This window comes from Indicator indicator, chromosome 11 (assembly GCF_027791375.1).
Source record: "Indicator indicator isolate 239-I01 chromosome 11, UM_Iind_1.1, whole genome shotgun sequence".
Classification (NCBI taxonomy): Eukaryota; Metazoa; Chordata; class Aves; order Piciformes; family Indicatoridae; genus Indicator; species Indicator indicator.
The window spans coordinates 32,156,704-32,176,711 of NC_072020.1; the positions used below are offsets into that span (position 1 = coordinate 32,156,704).

Consider the following 20,008-nt stretch of genomic DNA (forward strand, 5'->3'; position numbering starts at 1 on the left):
TGTCTTCTCTCTAATTAATACTTAATCATCAGACTTTTTTCATGACAAGAGTGTATTTTTTTTGTGTCCACTGGCATGCCTTAAGCATTGGTCTACCATGTATATATTTCACTTTTTGCTTAGAGATACACTGTACACATGCATTCCCAGTTAAAATCAAAGTTTGACCTATTTGGTGTACAGCATCTTGGATTATTTTTTTTTTCCCTCCCCTAAAAATTCTTCATCATTTACTTTGCCCTAACCATAGATTATCTTCATGCTCATTCCACTACAGGTAAGGAAAACAACTTTTGCTCACCAGGAACAGCTCCACATCCTTGTCATCATTTTTTGACTACTTCCCACAGTGACAGAATTTGTTCAGTTTATCTTTTGCAATTCAGTTAGAAACCTAGTGGCATAGATAGAGACACAATACTACTGTTTTACAAGACATCTATTGTATCTACTTTTGTTCAGATAAATACTCAGTAACTGCTGATTTGGCAGGAGGACTGGTAAGGGTACTACTATTCACAGTGTTTCTTTTTTTGTTTTGTTTTGTTTTTGTTCCTTCTTCTTTAATCTACAAAGTACTTTATGTACATTGGAACCTGTTAATGCCCTTTAGACAATTTGTAAGTTGTTTCATAAAGCAGGAAAGACATTGCAGGGAAATATGTGCCAAAAAAAGCACAGTCAAAAGGCTTCATAAGTTTTGTATGTCACTAACAAGTCAATGCTGGAGATCAGTTCTAAAACAACCAATACAGAAGAGGAATGTTCTCATCTGAAGAAAATACTGCCCATTCCCCTTCTTAGATTTTGTTCAATTCTCTATCAAAAGTCCTGGCTCTTCATATATACTTTAATCTATAAATAAACACTGCATAGTTCAATGTTCTTCATTTTCTTTTTTTTCTTTTGTTTTTTTTTTTTTTTTTAAATTTTTGGTTTTTTTTGTTTTTTTTTTTTTTTTTTGTTTGTTTTTTTTTTGTTTTGCTTTGCTTTGTTTGTTTGCTTGTTTGGATTCGATTTGAAAAATTATTGCAGTACAATTAACTCCTGGTTGGAGTTCAGTAAGGAGCAAAGAGCACGGGAGTGTGGGTGGTCCGTATTGGCCCTGGAGCTGGTCGTAGGAGTGCTGGAGGAAGTGCTGAAGTCTGGAACAGGGTGGCTGCTGGGGCTGTGCGAAGACTGAAAGGGGAATTCACAGCCACGGCAGCAGCTGCTGCTGCAGCTGCCAGTGGATTTGGTAAGATTCGGGGAGCCATCGGCTTCGAAGGTTCCTTTGAAAATACTAATTTTACCTGTGGGGAAGAGAGAAAACAAACAAACAGAGAGACATCATTTGTTTGCAGCAGGTACACGGCAGGGAGTGTGACTTCAGGTTACAAGCACGAAATCAATCACAGAATCACAGAAAGTCAGGGGCTGGAAGGGACCTCCAGAGCTCATCCAGTCCAACCCTCTGCCTCAAATTCCACCACTGCCCCTTGTGCTGTCATTGGGCATCACCCAGCAGAGCCTGGCTCCAGCCTCCGGGCACTCACCCTGCACATCTTTAGCAACATGAAGGAGGTGACCCTCAGGCTCGTCCTCTCCAAGCTCCAGAGCCCTCAGCTCCCTCAGGCTCTCCTCAGAAGGAAGATGTTCCACTCCCTTCAGCATTTTTGTGGCTCTGTGGTCTGTGCTCTACAAGATATTGGTTCATTTATTGCAAACTGCTCCTTTGTTTCTTTGCTAACCTCTGGCCTGACTTGTATATTGTGAGCAAGTGGGAGTGAGGGAGCAGGAGAAAGACACACAGCCATTATTTGTCTATACAGCAACTTACAGGACTTGACCCTTGGCTGGAGTTCTCAGGAATCACCATTACAGAAATTGGCAGAGAACTGTGCGCTACAGTAACAGTAATGTAACACTTATTTTCCTAATGGAATAGTAATCCTGTCAGAGGGCCTTTAGTGAGTCCATATCTTAAGGGGACTTGAGTATCTCCCCTCTGAAAAGAGACTGAGAGCCCTGGGGCTGTTTAGTCTGGAGAAGAGAAGGCTGAGAGGGGATCTGATCAATGTCTATCAATAGCTGAGGGGTGGGTGTCAAGTGGAGGGGGCCAGGCTCTTTTTGGTGGTTCACAGTGATAAGCCAAGGAACAATGGGTTCAAACTTGAACAGAGAAGATTTCACCTCAACATGAGAATCTTCTTTACAGTGAGGATGACAGAGCCCTGGAGCAGGCTGCCCAGAGAAGTTGTGGAGTCTCCTTCTCTGGAGACTTTCCAAACCCATGTGGCTGCATTCCTGTGCAGACTCCCCTGGGTGATGCTGCTCTGGCAGGGGGGTTGAACCTGATGATCTCTTGAGGTCCCTTCCAATCTCTGATATACTCTGATACTGTGATATCGTACTTACCTCATTACATATTTTTTGCTCCTTTCAGTATAGCTTATATGTATTGGAGACCTTCCTGGTTGGAGAGCTGAAAACCCCTAGGGGTCCTATTTCCCTACTAGTGGATCTACTAGAACGATGAACTGCATTACACCACAGCATCTGGGAAAGCTCACACTCAGCTGAATCATGCAAGAATATATCACTCACAAGGACTGCCCCAACAAGGACACAGCTTTTGTTGCCAAGAAAAAAAAATGCTTTCATACAGCTTAAAGAGAGCTGAGGTTTCACAGGGAAAAGCTCCACATTCTGCCTGCATTAGAGAAGGCAGCCAAGGATCTAATCTCTAAGAGGCTAATGAATCAACATCCTCCCTTTGCCAAAACTATTTAGAAACCTTTACAAAACACCAGATGACATAAAACAATTATGCAGTGTGTCTGATAGAGATAAATCTTAAATGCTTTGCAGGATCACAGGACTCTAGGGATTGGAAGGGACCTCTGAGGGCCATTGAGTTCAACGCCCCTGCCAGAGCAGGACCAGAGAATCCAGCACAGGTCACACAGGATTGCATACAGATGGGGCTGGAAAGTCTCCAGAGAAGGAGATTCCACAACCTCTCTGGGCAGCCTGTTCCAGTGCTCTGGGACCCTCCCAGTGAAGAAGTTCCTCCTCATGTTGCTTCACTATCTCCCCCACAATATAAGCTGTTTCTTAACTAATGGCAGTATCCTAGAGGGTTTTTTAATTGCTTACACCATTCCTTTCATTTTAAACATTCTTCCTCTCATTTAAAACATTCTTCCACTCACATTTTCTGAAAATCCTACTCAAAAGGTTTAAAACAGAAGTGAAACAAAACTGTGATTGGCTTACCCCTAGAGGATGTGTTCCCTTTTGGAGTTTGTTGTAGGGGCTGTATTTAGGTTTAGGTGGCTTCCCAGCAGCTCTGTCTTTGTGCCTTCTACTGCTTATGTGCTATTAAAATACATTTGGGGAGTAAAACACAAAGAAATAACAAAACAAACAAACAAACAAAAAAAAAAAAGAAGAAGAAGAAGAAAGGAAGAGTGACAGTTTCTTAATAGATCATTTAGGGTTCTGCTTTACACAAAGATACTCCAATACTGAAGGCTGCTACCCTCCACAAGAGCATTACTTGGACTAATTAAGTGCTGAATGGGAACAGGGTCTGTTCCAATCTGAATGATTCTTTGTGCATCACATATTGGGAGTTTGATTTTCAACAGAGCACAGTTCAATTCTGCTTCCACTGTAGTCAATTATTTTCTCACCTTTGGAGACTGAATCAGGTCAAAGACAGCTGGCCTTGAGAAATTCCTCCCTATTTCTATAAAGTACCCATCAAATTCAACCCAATACTGATGGAAAGCTTTGGAAGACTGTTAGACAGTAGAGCAGTTTGTATTTGAGGGAAAAAAAAATCACAGAATTGTTTAAATCCCTAAGAAGCCTGGAGACCCTTTCAAGATTTCAGCTGAGAGATGGTTACAGATTAAACTAAGTGATAGTGTAAAAAAAAAAAAACAAACAAACCACACCACAAATTCCACTTCTTCATAAAGATTTTACATGAATCCTTCTATGCACAATTTATTTTATCATTAGATGTCAGGGAAGTTTCTCAGAATTAGATTTTTACTTTGGTTTTCATTCTGAAGTGAATACTCACCAAAAAAAAAAAAATGACAAAGAAAGGGACTTTCTATTTCTTTTTCTTGAAATCAGAAGATAAATGTTATTATTATTGTCCATTACTGATTTACCTTCATTCTTATAAAGTTCCTCAACATGTACTTAATTCCAAAAGGCAGATAGAATTAAACTTGTTTTTCAGAACAAACTGTCTGCCCATCTGAAGAATGACTGAACATAACATTGTAATTGAAATGTAGAGGTCATGCTTTTTAGTTACAGAGTAACACTAATAAAAATATACTACAAATCCTCTCCATCCCACATTTCTAAGTGGGTAACTCAATGTTCTATAAAAGTACTGGTTACATCCACCTCCACATCTTTGTCAAGGCAAATACCATGTGGTACACTAAATGGCAAAGTGTATTAGGTCATGACAATTATGCTAGCCTAAAGATAGTTGCAACAGGTTGCAGCTTACAGCTTAGAATCCTAAAATCATACTTAGGGTTGGAAGGGACCTCAAGGATCATCCAGTTCCAACCCCCCTGCCATGGGCAGGGACACCTCACACTACATCAGGTTGCTCACAGCCACATCCAGCCTGGCTGCAAAAACCTCCAGGGATGAGGCTTCCACCACCTCCCTGGGCAACCTGTTCCAGTGTCTCACCACCCTCATGGGGAAGAATTTCTTCCTAACATCCAATCTGAATCTCCCCATTTCTAGTTTTGCTCCATCCCCCCTGGTCCTATCACTCCCTGACGCCCTAAAAAGCTTCTATAACTCTTTAAGAAATATATATAACCAAGAGCTTTTGAGAAAACATATTCTGTGCAAGGGAAACATCATATCCAAACCAAAACATGCAGCATGAGAGCCAAATATAAAGGGCAAAATCTGTGAGCTCCATTTGGATGTGAACTGTTAGACTGACACAGGCTGACTGTGTCAGTACTTCCTCACCATGAAAACAAAGAACAGCCAAGGATTCACACTCTGCAAGCTAGCCGAGTACCTGTTTCAGTTGTGTCTCAGAGTTTACGTGCACATCACATATTTCACAGTGAAATGTTTTGTTCTGAAGGCCTGTGTTCCCTTTATTCACAGGTCCTTTGCCTTTTACGCCTGCCCGGGGAAAGGCTTTTATGGTTCCACTTCCATTGCGAGCTTCCAGCATAGTTTTGTGCTTAGTCCCTGGAGACATCAGAAATGGGAAACAAAAAACAACTTTGGCAACTTGGTTTAGTCCATTGTTTTACTCTCTTTGTGCAAGAAAATCCCATGAAGCTCAGCTTGGTGCATGTGCTATCCTTGGAATGTGCCTGTGTTTGTCTGTATCAGACTCACACCAATGGAAAAGTGTTGCAGATCTGCTATTTAATTATTAAATCAGATAGCTGTAGGTAACACACTACAGCAAGAAAAACCCCAAACCATCCACAGCAGTAAGTAGTCGCACAGTCAGGTATCCTGACGAGAAGTTAAATGGGTGTGACTTCTCTCATTAACTCCTGCTGCTAATAAAACCTTAATTGCAGTTGCAAAGGAGGAGTCATTTAGTTATTAAAGATGTAGTTGGCTTTGATTTGTAGCCATCCTGAATGGATTGATAAACAGCATGTATTAGGTAGCTTACACTGAAATCCATAATGAACTAATTAGTCTCCAAATCAAAAAGGGACAGAGGTTCCTGACAGCAACCTATGGAACCTTAATGGCCTGGACAGGAACCAAAATGTGTGAGAAACACATATGTGGGGGGAAAAAAATGTCTTTGCATTTTATTATAGTTAAGGTTGGATAGAAAACAATAGTACTTTGTTGATCCTCCTTTGTTCAGACCAAACAAATTCCTGCACTGCTGACTTCCATGCAGGTAATCTTGTGATGACAATGAACTACTACTATGTACAAAATTATCATTATTGTATGTATTCCCATCCACACTGTTACAAGCACGTGAGCACACACACAGTTTATAAGCAGAGAAAGCAAAAACTTGGAAGGTTATGTTTAAATATGCAGAATATTTTTTTTCCCCTGTCATCTTGATGAGAGAAATGTTTAGAGTCTAAACCTGATGTGAAGTTAAATAGATGAAAGGGGTACAGCTTTGTGAACTTGAGTTTTTGTCAGCTGAGGATCTGGCATAGAGCAAACACAGCATTCAGAACTGATTGGGCTTTGTTTCTCATGAATACTAACAAATTATCTTTTCCTTTGTAATTTAGACATGCCAAAGTTTAGTACTTTTTTATTATTATTACATCACAAACCCATTGATTGTTTTTCTGCAGGTATATTATCATTGTCTCTTATGTTTCAAAATTAAGGTTCTCTGTTGCTTAATTCTGTTGTCTGTACGGGCAGGTAACCCCCGACATTCAAAATGAGCAATTTTTCTCTGCAATGGTTATAGATGGTCATTGCCATCCTGTTAAACCACCCCAGTCTTTTAATCCTGCTCACCACAAAGCCAATCAATGAGATGCTTAAAATAGTGATTGTGAATGATGGCTCCCTACTACTGGAACTTAACAATGCTACCAGCTCTAATAACAAGAAAGGATTTAAAAATTAAAAAGGATGGAGGCAAGCAATTACCCATTCAACTCTCATGCAGCAGCAGCTCTCAGTAGATGGAAAAATGAAGGAGAAAATAGGCATAATTTTAACAAGTTATTAAGGGACAACATGGATCGAAGAATCCTAACTCATCATTGAACTCTGACACTGATGATCCCTCTTTCAACCTTAATTTGTTAGATTTCAAACAAAAACTAATGGCATTCATAGCAAGTTTGCTGTCTGGCACAAGCAAAACTATGCAAACTCTGAACACCAAAGGTAATGAAGCATCACCTGTCATTTAGCTCTCTAAGTTTTGGAAGCTGCAGAAGCAAAAAGTAAAAGAAACTTGCACACCAAAAAAAAAAAAAAAACCCAAAAAAACCAAAACAAACCATCCCTTTCTTTCCCCTTTATAGAAGCCTCTTTGCCTGTCATTTTTATTCTTTAATAGTTAATGAATTCCATGTAATTGCCAGTTTTCTGCCACTTCTTTGTCCCCTGCTGCAAGAGATCTAATCTGTTCAGGGGAAGATAATTGCAGAGCTCTTGCGACAGAAGGAAGCGAAAGGAAGAAATCAAGCACTGCTCCATCTCACCACTGTTGTGCGCCTCCAGCTGTGAGGCAGAGTTGACAGCAACTTTGCATAGTGAACAGTAGAGCAGTCTTTTTGCTTTTTCTTCCTCAGTCTCAGCAGAAGGGCATGTGGTGCTGCCAGTGGACGTGGTGGGGATTTTCTCCACTTTCGAGGTCATCTCAGTTGCCGTAACACTGTTCTTCCGCATTTCCAGCGTCGGCATGGTTGATATTGCTGGTGTTCCTGGGCTACCCTCTGCAGGCAAAGACAGCAGATGGAAGGAGACAAAAAAAAAAACACAAAAAGAAAGTTTGTGACCTTTGGCATTTGCTTGTTTGCATCCTGATGCTGTAGCCAGAAAGGCAGATCATGCTGGTGATGGATGAGAACACAAAATTAAATAGCAGATCTAATTATTCTGTTAGCTGTGTCACAGAATCATAGAATCAGTCAGGGTTGGAAGGGACCACAAGGATCATCTAGTTCCAACCCCCCTGCCATGGGTAAGGACACCTCACACTACATCAGAGTCACACAACTGTAACAAAATACACTCAGCTGCACGGGTCCAGGTGAGAGGATACCTTGTCCAAAACACTTCAATGATGCAAGATGCCTTCCAATACCTGAAGGCATCCTACAGGAAGGCTGGAGAGGGACTTTTCATAAGGATATCTGTTGTTATTCCTCCCCAGATGCACTTGTCCATATTAAACTTCATCTTAACAACTGCTGTGATGCAGGAATGTCACAACTTCTTGATGCTGCAGAGGTGTATTTCAGCCTAACACTGTTCAAAAAATTCATTAATGAAGAGCATGCCCAAAAACTGAAGCACACAGCAGCTGATTGGGACAAAGCAGAAACACACAGAGACATGATTCAGAAAAATTTTTATGCACTAAAGAAAGTCTAGAAAATTAGGATGCTTTTAAGTAAAGACATTTGCAGGAATCCACACTCAGCAGGATTAATCTAATCTATTCAAACAAAATGAAGAACACCCCCAGTCCTGCTTTTTGGGGATTACTTTGTTTGTTTGTTTCATTTTGGGTTGCTTTCTTTCACAGATTCACAGAATTATTGAGGCTGGAATAGAGCTCTGAGATCATCCAGTCCAGCCTGTGACCTACCACCACCACACTGACCAGACCATGGCACTAAGTGCCACATCCAGTTTTGCTTGAAACACCTCCAGGGACAGCGACTCCACCACCTCCCTGGACAGTCCATCCCAGTGGCTAATTTCCCTTTCCAGGAGGAAGTGCTTCCTAACATCCAACCTAACTCTCCCCTGGTGCAGCTTCAGGCCATGTCCTCTTGTCATGTCACAAGTTGCCTGGGAGCAGATCCTGACCCCCACCTGACTACAGCTTCCCTTCAGGTAGTTGTAGAGAGCAATAAGGTCCCCCCTGAGTTTCCTCTTCTCCATGCTGAACACCCCCAGCTCCCTCAGCCTCTCCTCATCAGCCTTTCCCTCCAGTCCCTTCCCCAGTCTGGTTGCTCTCCTTTGGACTTCCTCCAGCACCTCAAGAGCTCTCTTGCAGTGAGGGCCCAGAGCTGCACACAGTGCTGGAGGTGAGCAGGGGCTGTTCAGAGCTTGAGGTTATCACTCATTTAGTGGCCTCACCAGTGCTGAGCACATGGCAGAATTCCATCCCTGCTCCTGCTGGCCACACTATTCCTGATCCAGGCCAGGATGCCATTGGCCTCCTGTGCCCCCTGGGCACACTGCTGGCTCCTGTCCATCTGCTGTCCCCCAGCACTGCCAGGTCCCTCTCTGCCAGGCTGCTCTCCAGCCTCTCATCCCCACTCTGTAGCCTGCATGGGCTTGTTGTGGCCGAAGTGTAGGAGCCTGCCCTTGGCCTTGTTGAATCTCATACCATTGGCCTCAGTCCAGTGACCCATCCTGGCCAGGTCCCTCTGCAGCATCCTCCTACCCTCCAGCAGATCCACACTGCCCCCAGTTTGGCATCACTCACAAATTTACTAACAGAGGACTCAATCCCATCATCCAAATCATCAGTAAAGATGCTGAATAGAACTGGGCCCAGTACTGATCCCTGGAGCATCTCTTTGTTTGCTTGTTTGCCTTTTTTTTTCCCTTCTTTTCTTTCCTTTTTTTTTTCTTCTTTTCTTTCCTTTTTTTTTTTTTCAGAAAAAAAGCTTCCAATAGAGGACAAGAAGATGCACACTGGATGCCTATATCATCATGTTATGAAACAGTTCCCCACCATATTGCAAGTGTAAAGTGAAGTATTTTGAAGGATTATTTGAAGTATATTTTGAAGTATTATGAAGTATTATTTTATCCTCTAATCAGCAGTGGAGGCCCTGTGTCTGAGCCTGGAGACTTCAATGCCAAAAATGAACAATTACCATGGTTATTAATCCAGCAGCAACACAAATGCAAAACAAGAAGACAGGGATTGCAAGGGAGAAAGGCAAAACAAATTAAATGGATTGTGACTAGAGAAGGTGAAGGGTAAATGACAACATTTTTTTCAGATCTGTTGTGATGTTTTGAAACTGTCTCTTCAATTTTTCTTCTCAAAGTTCAAGCAGAGAAAGTGAAAGAGTGTAAATAAGTCACTGTTGGGTGTAAGAAAGCAAAATAATGATTGTTCTAAACACTTCCATTGGAGAGAGAGAAATGTTTAAGAACCACTACTCAAAACAAAGTAGGCACAGTCAGGGCAACTTGCTGGGCTGTCTGGCTGCTGTTTCTTCTTCTCTTCTGGCTGAAGATAAACAAGAGAATAAACTCCACTCCCTCCACCTTCCTTCCAGGGTGAAGACTTGTGGATTGCATCAGGAAAGATTTAGATTAGACCAGAGGAAATTCTTTCTGAAATTAAAGCTTGTAAAGCCTGAGAATAGCCTCCCTACAGAGATCTGGAAACATTGCCTATTATAGGGCTTGAAACTGGCTGAAGTAATATCTGCAGGAGTAGCCCAGGCACGATGCCCATTCAGTTAGTGGAAATAGGATCCTTCAAGCCCTGTTTCTATACATTGTGTGTTTGTAAAGTTTTTGTACAAATTTTTTGTAAAAATTGTTATTTATAAGCACAAGAAAGCAGTTGTGTGAATGTTCTACATATTGGACATATTCACCTATTTCTCCACAGAGAAAGACCTTGGAGTGCTGGTGGAAAGCAAGTTCTGCATGGGATAGCAATGTGCCCTTGTGGCCAAGAGGACCAATGGTGTCCTGGGGTGCAGCAAGAAAAGTGTGGCCAGCAGGGCTAGGGAGGTTCTCTCCCTCTACTCTGTCCTGCTGAGACCACAGCTGCAATCCTGTGTCCAATCTGGGGCTCCCCAGTTCAAGAGAGACAGAGACCTGCTGGAGAGAGTCCAAGGGAGAGCCAGGAGGATGCTTAGGGGACTTGAGCATCTCCCCTGTGAAGAGAGACTGAGAGCCCTGGGGCTGTTTAGTCTGGAGAAGAGAAGGCTGAGAGGGAATCTGATCAATGTCTATCAAGAGCTGAGGGGTGGGTGTCAAGTGGAGGGGGCCAGGCTCTTTTGGGTGGTGCACAGTAATAAGCCAAGGAACAACAGGGACAAGCTGGAACAGAGAAGCTTTCATCTCAACTTCAGGACAAACTTCTTTACAGTGAGGGTGACAGAGCCCTGGAGCAGGCTGCCCAGGGGGTTGTGGAGTCTCCTTCTCTGGACACATTCAAACCCCACCTGGATGTATTCCTGTGCAGACTCCCCTGGGTGATCCTGATTTGGCAGGGGGGTTGGACCCAATGATCTCTGGAGGTCCCTTCCAACCTCTAATGTTCTGTGATACTGTGATATTGTCAAGCATTAAAGCATATAGCAAATATGAGGTTAATTTTAGTTGGGGATTTTTTTGTGTGTTTTTTTGTTGTTTGTTTGTCTGTTTGTTTGTTTTCCCTGACAGTGAGTCTGTTGGTGGTTATATCACAAAGGTATTGGGGATGTCAAATACTGATGCAGAAAAAACGATGTCACCCTGCTGGACATTCTGTTCTATTCAGTATTTTTTACATACCAACAATAATGCTTGAAAAGCAAAACATTTGAAATATTGAGCCTTTTGTTGGGAAACTGATCAGTAGAAGCCTTTGCAGAAACATTCAGGTTGGAAAAGACCCTCAGGATCATCAAGTCCAACCCAGAACCCTACTCTACAAGGGTCACCCCTACACCATAGTCTCAAGCACCACATCCAAACCACCTTTAAACACATCCAGGCTTGGGGACTCAGCCACCTTGCTGTGAATTTTTTTCCCTAATTTCCAGTCTAAACCTACCCAGTCATAGCTTGAGGCTGTTCCCTCTTGTTCTATCAGTAATTAACTGTGAGATGAGATCAGCACAGCCTCTCTACAGCCTGCTTTCAGGTAGTTATAGAGAGCAAAGAGTTCTCCTCTCAGCCTCCTCTTTTCCAACTAAACAGCCCCAGCTCCTTCACTTAACTATCTACTCTTCTTCCATGTCAGAAATTCTGTGTCAGCTTTGGCTTTTCTTTGGTAGAAAGTTGCTGCAGTTAAATGATTTTCCTCAAAAGCCCAATTCCAGCATGATGTAGCACTGCTTTTAAGACTTAATCTTCTCCATCCATAGAGTAGTAGGTCTAGCCTATGTATTCCCTGATGAAAAGGAAGGCAGAGGATAAATGGCACCAAGTAGAGGGAAGCTGAAAAAAAACAAACCCCAAGATGCTAACATTCTCTCAGGACTGATGACAAAGTTGGTGCTCAGTCTTATCTTGCAGGAAATTAGATATATGCATCAATCACCATGATTTGCCTTACAGTGCAAAGGTCAGTATTTTGCCCTTAGCAGCCTATAGATGGGCAGCCTGATCTAGTTGAGGATGTCCCTGCTTACTGCAGAGGGGGATGGACTGGATGACCTTCAGAGGTCCCTTCCAACCCAGACCATTCTGTAATTCTATGATTCTATGACTCTATGATTCTATGATTCCATGATTCTATGGTTCTATGATTCTATGGTTCTATAGTTCTATGATTCTATGATTCTGTGATTCTATGGTTCTATGATTCTACGGTTCTATGATTCTATGATATTATGATTCTATGGTTCTATGATTCTATGATTCTACAGTTCTATGATTCTATGATTCTGTGGTTCTATGGTTCTGTGATTCTATGATTCTCTTTTCTGTAAAAAAACCCAAACAACCCAAAATCTTAACCAGTTGCAGGCTTTTTTCAGCTCCAAATATCTGACCTCCTATATCTATGTTGATCTAACATTTCACTATGGAATTGTTTGAAAGGTAAAAGAAAATGTAACAGTCATGTTAGTCTTTTGAAGGTATTTTGGTACGCATGTGGGACAGCAGTATAGTATATAAAAGTTAAACTGGAAATGGTAAATGCCATTACCAGATTCTTTAATTAAAAACAAAAAAATCAAAGTTCAGTGCATATATTCTGCACTTTCAAAAGGTGCCCTATATTAATTCATCATATATTCCACTAATGCAAATTTTGTGTGCACCCTCAGCAAGTTCACCGATGACACCAAGCTGTGTGGTGCAGCTGACAGCTGGAGGATCTATCCAGAGGGACCTGGACAGGCTGCAGAGCTGGGCCCAAGCCAACCTCATGGGGTTCAACAAGACCAAGTGCAAAGTCCTGCATCTGGCTCGAGACAATCCCAAGCACCTGGGGGTGCTGGTGGATGAGAAGCTCAACAGGAGCCAGCAGTGTGCACTTGCAGCCCAGAGAGACAACCAGAGCCTGGGCTGCAGCAAGAGAAGTGTGGCCAGCAGGGCCAGGGAGGTGATTCTCCCACTCTGCTCCACTCTAGTTAGACCCCATCTGGAGTACTGCATCCAGTTCTGGAGCCTCTATTACAAAAAGGATCTGGAGGTGCTGGAAGGTGTCCAGAGAAGGGCCATGAGGATGAGCAGAGGGCTGGAGCTGCTCTGCTATGGAGACAGACTGAGAGAGTTGGGGCTGTTCAGTCTAGAGAAGAGAAGGCTCCCAGGAGACCTTCTTGTGGCCTTCCAATATCTGAAGGGGGCTACAAGAAAGCTGGGGAGGGACCTTTTAGGATGTCAGGGAGTGATAGGACTGGAGGGAATGGAGCCTAATTAGAAATGGGGAGATTCAGATTGGATGTTAGGAAGAAGTTCTTTCCCATGAGGGTGGTGAGACACCGGAACAGGTTGCCCAGGGAGGTGGTGGAAGCCTCATCCCTGGAGGTTTTGAAGGCCACATTTAGTGTGAGGTGTCCCTGTCCGTGTCAGGGGCGGTTGGAACTGGATGATCCTTGACGTCCCTTCCAACACTTCTATGATTCTATGAATGCATTGACATCAAGACATACACAAGAAAAGCATCCAAGTTCCCCACTGTGCTGGTTTGGGGCCAGACAGATCGTCTCTTGCCCCGAAAGGGACAAAAGAATGAGACTCACACAAACGGATTGGAGAGTGATGGAAAGTTTAAATGGAAAAGCGATTGGTGAAGCTACAAAAGACTACAAAGCATAGTGGCAAAGGGTATCCCAAAGCATACAGAACCCCTCACAGAATTCCCAAAGCTTCCCAATCCTTCCCTTCTTCCCACCTGAGGGTATACCCAAAACCCCAGGGCTCTTTCTTCCCCCTCCCACTGCTAGGCAAGTCTCAGGCTGGCCAGGTCTGAGACTGCCCTCCCCCCTCCATTCTCCTCCTGGCATTAGGCCTAGACAGGCCTAAGAGGCCTGAGATACTCCCCCGGCATTACCCGATAAGAGAGGACATCTCCCATGGGAGCAGAGGGAAGAAAGAGGAAGAGGATGACTCTGCAGATGGCTTTATAGGGCACAGGATTTATGGGTAGAAATACGCCGTTTCCTGTGTCCACCCCTATCGGGTGAGCACCCAGGACACCAGAGGTGTATCTCATGCGGCAGTGGCAGGGGGCACCCAGCCTAAACTGCCACACCCACGTAAAAACCATGACACATTTAAAGATGCAAAGCTGCTCCTCCTTATATAAAGTCCATAATTACCTCCAGCCATTAAGAAGAACACATTCTAAAAGCTGTCAAGTAAGCTTACAGAGAAATAATTAAAGTTCTCGTCACCAGAATTTCTCACCTAACCAGCATGTGTCTCTGAATGTATGAGTGTTGCTGCCTGAACACACTTCAGTGCACTGAAGTAACAGCATTAAAGCTATAAGGGACTTAAAAAAACCCACAAAAATGAACACCTAAAAGGAGTAGGAAGCATTTCCACTGAATCTTTGAAAACTGAGTCAGCATTTCTTAACATTACATTATGATAGTGCTATAAGAACTATTTCAGCTGATGCTGGTCTCTCCCAGGTAATTAGTGATAGAACAAGAGGGAACAGCCTTAAGCTGCCACTGGGTAGGTTTAGACTGGACAGTAGGAAACATTTTTTCCTGACAAGAGTGGTCATGGATTGGAATGTGCTGCCCAGGGAGGTGGTGGAGTCCCCAAGCCTGGATGTGTTTAAAGGTGGTTTGGCTGTGGTGCTTGGGGATATGGTCTAGGGGTGAGCCTTGTAGAGTAGGGCTCTGGGTTGGACTTGGTGATCCTGAGGCTCTTTTCCAGCCTGAATGTTTCTGTGATCCTGTGAATAAGAAATGATCTAAAACTGATCTGGAAATTCAGTCACAGCCAGATTGAAGATTTGTTTCTGGTTAGGCAGTGTTGCAGCACTGTGCTATTTTCATTCCAGTGGCCTGTAGCAAATATTCATTATTGCAACTGTCACTGCTTGGATTTGACATAGAAGCTGATTGCTAATATTGTATGGAACTGGAATCCAGCAGAAAAAAAAAAAAAAAAGGGGAACACTTTAGGATTCACAATAATACAGCCATATTTCTGCTCTCAGTATAGCAACAGAATCAGAATTAAAAACACAAAGAAAAATAATTAAAACCTAATATTGGTAACTGGCAAAAGCAGAGACTGATTTTAACAATGAGCAAAACCAGATGAAAATTCCTCTGTGAGAACTGCCTCTTTTGGGCATTGCAGATACCCTAGCTCAACTGGAAAACTGTGTTTTAAGATCCTCCTGAGTAAGCAGGATTAATTTCATATCCCAGATAGGAGCCTCATGAATTTTCTGTAGGCTGAAGAAACAGAAAACTGCAACTCATATTTCTCCTCTGAGTATGTGAAAGTCTCACTCTCCACTTCCTTCTGGTGAGCGAAAGAATTTTTATCCCAAAACTATAAATACCCTCACAAAGAGAAAAGTGCTCTGACTTCAAACAAATCAAGCTATTTATGAGCCTGATTTGTCATCCACAATCCCAAGTGGTATGCATTTAAAAATATCTGGTTTAGCACATAACCCATGCATTCTGGTCTCATTTAAATCAAGCTTTGCCTGTGGCTCTCCCCCTCTACTCCACTCTGCTGAGACCCCACCTGGAGCTCTGTGTTCAGTTCTGGAGCCCCTATTACAAGAAGGATCTGGAGGTGCTGGAAAGTGTCCAGAGAAGGGCCATGAGGATGATCAGAGGGCTGGAGCTGCTCTGCTATGAGGACAGACTGAGAGAGTTGGGGCTGTTCAGTCTGGAGAAGAGAAGGCTCTGAGGAAACCTTCTTGTGGCCTTCCAGGATCTGAAGGGGGCTACAAGAAAGCTGGGGAGGGACTTTGTAGGATGTCAGGTGTCCCTGTCCATGGCAGGGGGCTTGGAACTAGGTGATCCTTGAGGTCCCTTCCAACCCTAACAATTCCATGATTCTATGACACAGAAGGAGTGAGCATTGATCCCATAATGCCATCCAGGGAAAAGCAAGCACAAACAACTCCCTCTTTCCCCCAGAAATGAGAAAGCACATTCTTTCTTGTGACTAGTAGAACTTTATATGACATATTTCACTATACTGTAAGACCTCTTATCCTTTCAAAGACATCATCAGCTAGCTCTGTTATCTCCATCAGGTAGAAGAATATTCCCATTCAGGTTCTTCATACTGGCATGTTCAAAAGTCTTGGCATATAATTTTCCTGCCTACAAAGAACCAGGTGATCAGTTTCACAGAATCACAGAATTATTGAAGCTGGAATAGACCTCTGGGATCACAGGATCACAGGATGTTAGGGGTTGGAAGGGAACTCAGGAGATCATCAAGTCCAACCCCCCTGCAAGAGCAGGACCATAGAATCTAGTGCAGGTCAGACAGGAATGCATCCAGAAGGGTCTGGAAAGTCTCCAGAGAAGGAGACTCCACAACCTCTCTGGGCAGCCTCTTCCAGTGCTCTGTGACCCTCACAGTGAAGAAGTTCCTCCTCATGTTGAGGTGGAACCTCCTGTGCTGGAGTTTATATCCATTGCCCCTTGTCCTCTCACAGGGTGCAACTGAGCAGAGTCTGTCCCCTCCCTCTTGACCCCCAGATATTTAGAAACATTGGTTAAATCCAGACTAACCACCCCCAGGGCTCTCAGCCTCTCCTCCCCAGGCAGTGCTCTAGTCCCTTCAGCATCCTCATAGCCCTCCCTTGGACTCTCTCCAGCAGATCCCTGTCCCTCTTGAACTGGGGAGCCCAAAACTGGATGCAATATTCCAGGTGAGATCTCCCTAGGGCAGAGTAGGGGGGGAGGAGAACCTCCCTCTGTCTGCTGAACACACTCTTATTAATGCACCCCAGGTCTTCAAGTCTAGCCAGTTTCCATGGTCTGCTTTGAAAATTCCATGTTCTGTGTCCTCTGATAATTACATTTGAAGATAAGATACAGTTTCTTTTGAATCTATCTATAGATGTGTAACAGTAGAGTATATGAAAAATAAAGTACCATGCCCAAAATAACTGTGACTGATTTTTTCAATGCTTGGCTGACCTTTTTGAGCTCATAACATAAGCATGTGTGCTAGCAGATTGACTGGCTCTGGGATTTGAAACAAAACAAAAAGCACTTGAAGGAAATTTGACTCAAATCTATTCACTCCTTTATGAATCACAGAAATACAGAATGTCCAGGGCTGGAACAGACCTTGAAAGATCATCCAGTCCCCAGCCCTCTGCCAGAGCAGGGTCACTTAGACCAGAATGTAGAACAGAATCTTGCTTACTTTGTGCTTGGTGGATATGTGGCCCATCACAATATCTTGTGCATAAAATTCTTAGGGTATCTTATTATGAAAATTCCAGTCACAGGCTCACAGGATGTCAGGGGTTGGAAGGGACCCAAAGAGATCATCCAGACCAACGCCCCTGCCAGAGCAGGACCACACAGTCTAGCTCAGGTCACAGAGGAACACATCCAGACAGGCCTTGAAAGTCTCCAGAGAAGGAGACTCCACAACCTCTCCGGGCAGCCTGTTCCAGTGCTCTGTGATCCTTACAGTAAAGAAGTTCCTCCTTGTGTTGAGGTGGAACCTCCTGTGCTGCAGCTTACATCCATTGCTCCTTGTCCTATCACAGGGCGCAAGTGAGCAGAGCCTGTCCCCTCCCTCCTGACGCCCAGCCCTCAGATATTTATAACCATTTATTAAACACCCTCTCAGTCTTCTCTTTTCCAGACTAAACAGTTCCAGGTCCCTCAGCCTCTCCTCACCAGGCAGTGCTCTAGTTCTCGTAGCTTTCCACTGGACCCTCTCCAGCAGACCCCTGTTCCTCCTAAACTGTGGAGCCCAAAACGGAATGCAGTACTCAAGATGGGGTCTCAGCAAGGCAGAGTAGAGGGGGAGGAGAATCTCCTTGGATCTTCTGAACACACCCCAGGACCCCATTGGCCTTCTTGGCCACCAGGGCATATTGCTGTGCCATGCAGAACTTGTTGTCCACCAGCGCTCCCAGGTTCTTCTCCTTGGGGTTGCTCTCCAGCAGATCCCCTCCCATCCTGTCCTGCTGCAGTTCATTATTCCTCCCCAGGTGCAGGACTCTGCAGTTCTCGTTGTTGAACCTCACTTGATTCCTCTGTGCCCAGCTCTCAGCCTGTCCAAGTCTCGCTGGAAGTCATCAGATTTATGTCATTAGACTTATGTTCAAATCCTGCATCCAATCTATTTTTCATAGCTATATCCTTCTCAGAGTGGATATCTCCTACTTCGAGAGCCAGAAGTGTATTTGTAGAACTTCGAAGGACCAACGTAATTTTTTGCAAGACAAAAATCCAAGAGCAGAGGTTAGAGAGTTAAATGCCACACATCACAGGTTTTTTGGTATAAAACATCAAAATATCTGAATGACAGTTGCATAACTCATTATGTGATTATAAGACCTCCTCCAGTGAAGCAACACAAAATATTAGGCAAATCCTGCCTGACAAACCTGGTGGCCTTCTATGACCAGGTGACAACATTAATAAATGAGGGGACAGCAACTGATGTCATTGACCTGGACCTGAGCAAAGCCTTCCACACTGTCCCACACCACATCCTGGTCTCCAAACTGATGACACATGGGTTTGATGGGTGGCCCACGAGATGGATAAAGAACTGGCTTGATGGCCACACCCAAAGAGTGGCTGTCAATGGTTCCATGTCCCAGTGGAGGCCAGGGACAAGTGGAGTCCCTCAGGGATCAGTCCTGGCATCAGTCTTGTTCAACATCTTTGTCAGTGCCATGGACAGAGGCATTGAGTGCACCTTCAGCAAGTTTGCTGATGACACCAAGCTGTGTGGTGCAGCAGACAGCTGGAGGGAAGGGATCCATCCAGAGGGACCTGGACAGGCTGGAGAGGTGAGCACAAGCCAACCTCAGGAGGTTCAACAAGACCAAGTGCAGGGTCCTGCAGCTGGGTCGAGGCAATGCCAAGCACAAATGCAGGCTGGGCAGGGACTGGCTGGAGAGCAGCCCTGAGGAGAGGGACTTGGGGGTGCTGGTGGATGAGAAGCTCAACATGAGCCAGCAGTGTGCACTTGCAGCCCAGAAAGCCAAGCAGAGCCTGGGCTGCAGCAAGAGAAGTGTGGCCAGCAGGTCAAGGGAGGTGATTCTCCCCCTCTGCTCAGCTCTGGTGAGACCCCACCTGGAGTACTGCATCCAGTTCTGGAGCCTCTACTACAAGAGGGATCTGGACATGCTGGAAGGTGTCCAGAGAAGGGCCACCAGGATGAGCAGAGGGCTGGAGCTGCTCTGCTATGAGGACAGACTGAGAGAGTTGGGGCTGTTCAGTCTGGAGAAGAGAAGGCTCCCAGGTGACCTTCTTGTGGCCTTCCAGGATCTGAAGGGGGCTACAAGAAAGCTGGGGAGGGACTTTTTAGGCTATCAGGTAGGGACAGGACGGGGGTGGATGGAATGAAGCCAGAAGTGGGGAGATTCAGACTGGATGTGAGGAAGAAGTTCTTCCCCATGAGAGTGGTGAGAGCCTGGAATGGGTTGTCCAGGGAGGTGGTTGAGGCTCCCATCCCTGGAGGTGTTTGCAGCCAGGCTGGATGAGGCTCTGGCCAGCCTGCTGTAGTGTGAGGTGTCCCTGGCCATGGCAGGGGGGTTGGAACTGGATGATCCTTGTGGTCCCTTCCAACCCTGACTGATTGTAGGATTCTAGGATTCTATTTACCTGATCTTCTACAGGATGGATACTAATTAAAACGCCACAATGGAAGAGGCAAGAGCTCTGAAGTAATAAACAAAGCTGAGACAGAATTGGAATTTTTTTGAGGAGCTGCCTTTTCTGATCTGCTTTTTTAAAAGCCAGCTCTTCACCTGTTTTCTCTCCCTCCCTCCCCTGTCCTGGCTTGTCAGTCACTGTCTTGATAAAGTTCCTTGTTACTTTGCTTTGTCATCATGATTGCTTTTGATATAAAGAAAGTTTGACCATATCTAAGGTATTTCCCCAGCTGTAAGTGACTAAATCTTGTCTCTCTTTATGCAAACCAACAAAGACAAAAT

The 20,008-nt window shown here is 44.2% G+C and overlaps 1 protein-coding gene across 1 annotated transcript in view; it reads right to left on the bottom strand.

Annotated features, from left to right (window-relative positions):
• Positions 1-1,058: 1,058 nt before the first annotated feature.
• Positions 1,059-20,008, bottom strand: part of ZNF385D (zinc finger protein 385D) — a 582,141-nt gene continuing 563,191 nt past the window's right edge. Inside the window, exons 6-9 of the mRNA XM_054384925.1 lie at positions 7,212-7,445; positions 5,060-5,238; positions 3,259-3,360; positions 1,059-1,292 (exon numbers count right to left, since the gene is read on the bottom strand). Of these exons, the coding sequence (XP_054240900.1) occupies positions 1,059-1,292; positions 3,259-3,360; positions 5,060-5,238; positions 7,212-7,445 (749 nt within the window). The remainder of the gene's footprint in view (positions 1,293-3,258; positions 3,361-5,059; positions 5,239-7,211; positions 7,446-20,008) is intronic.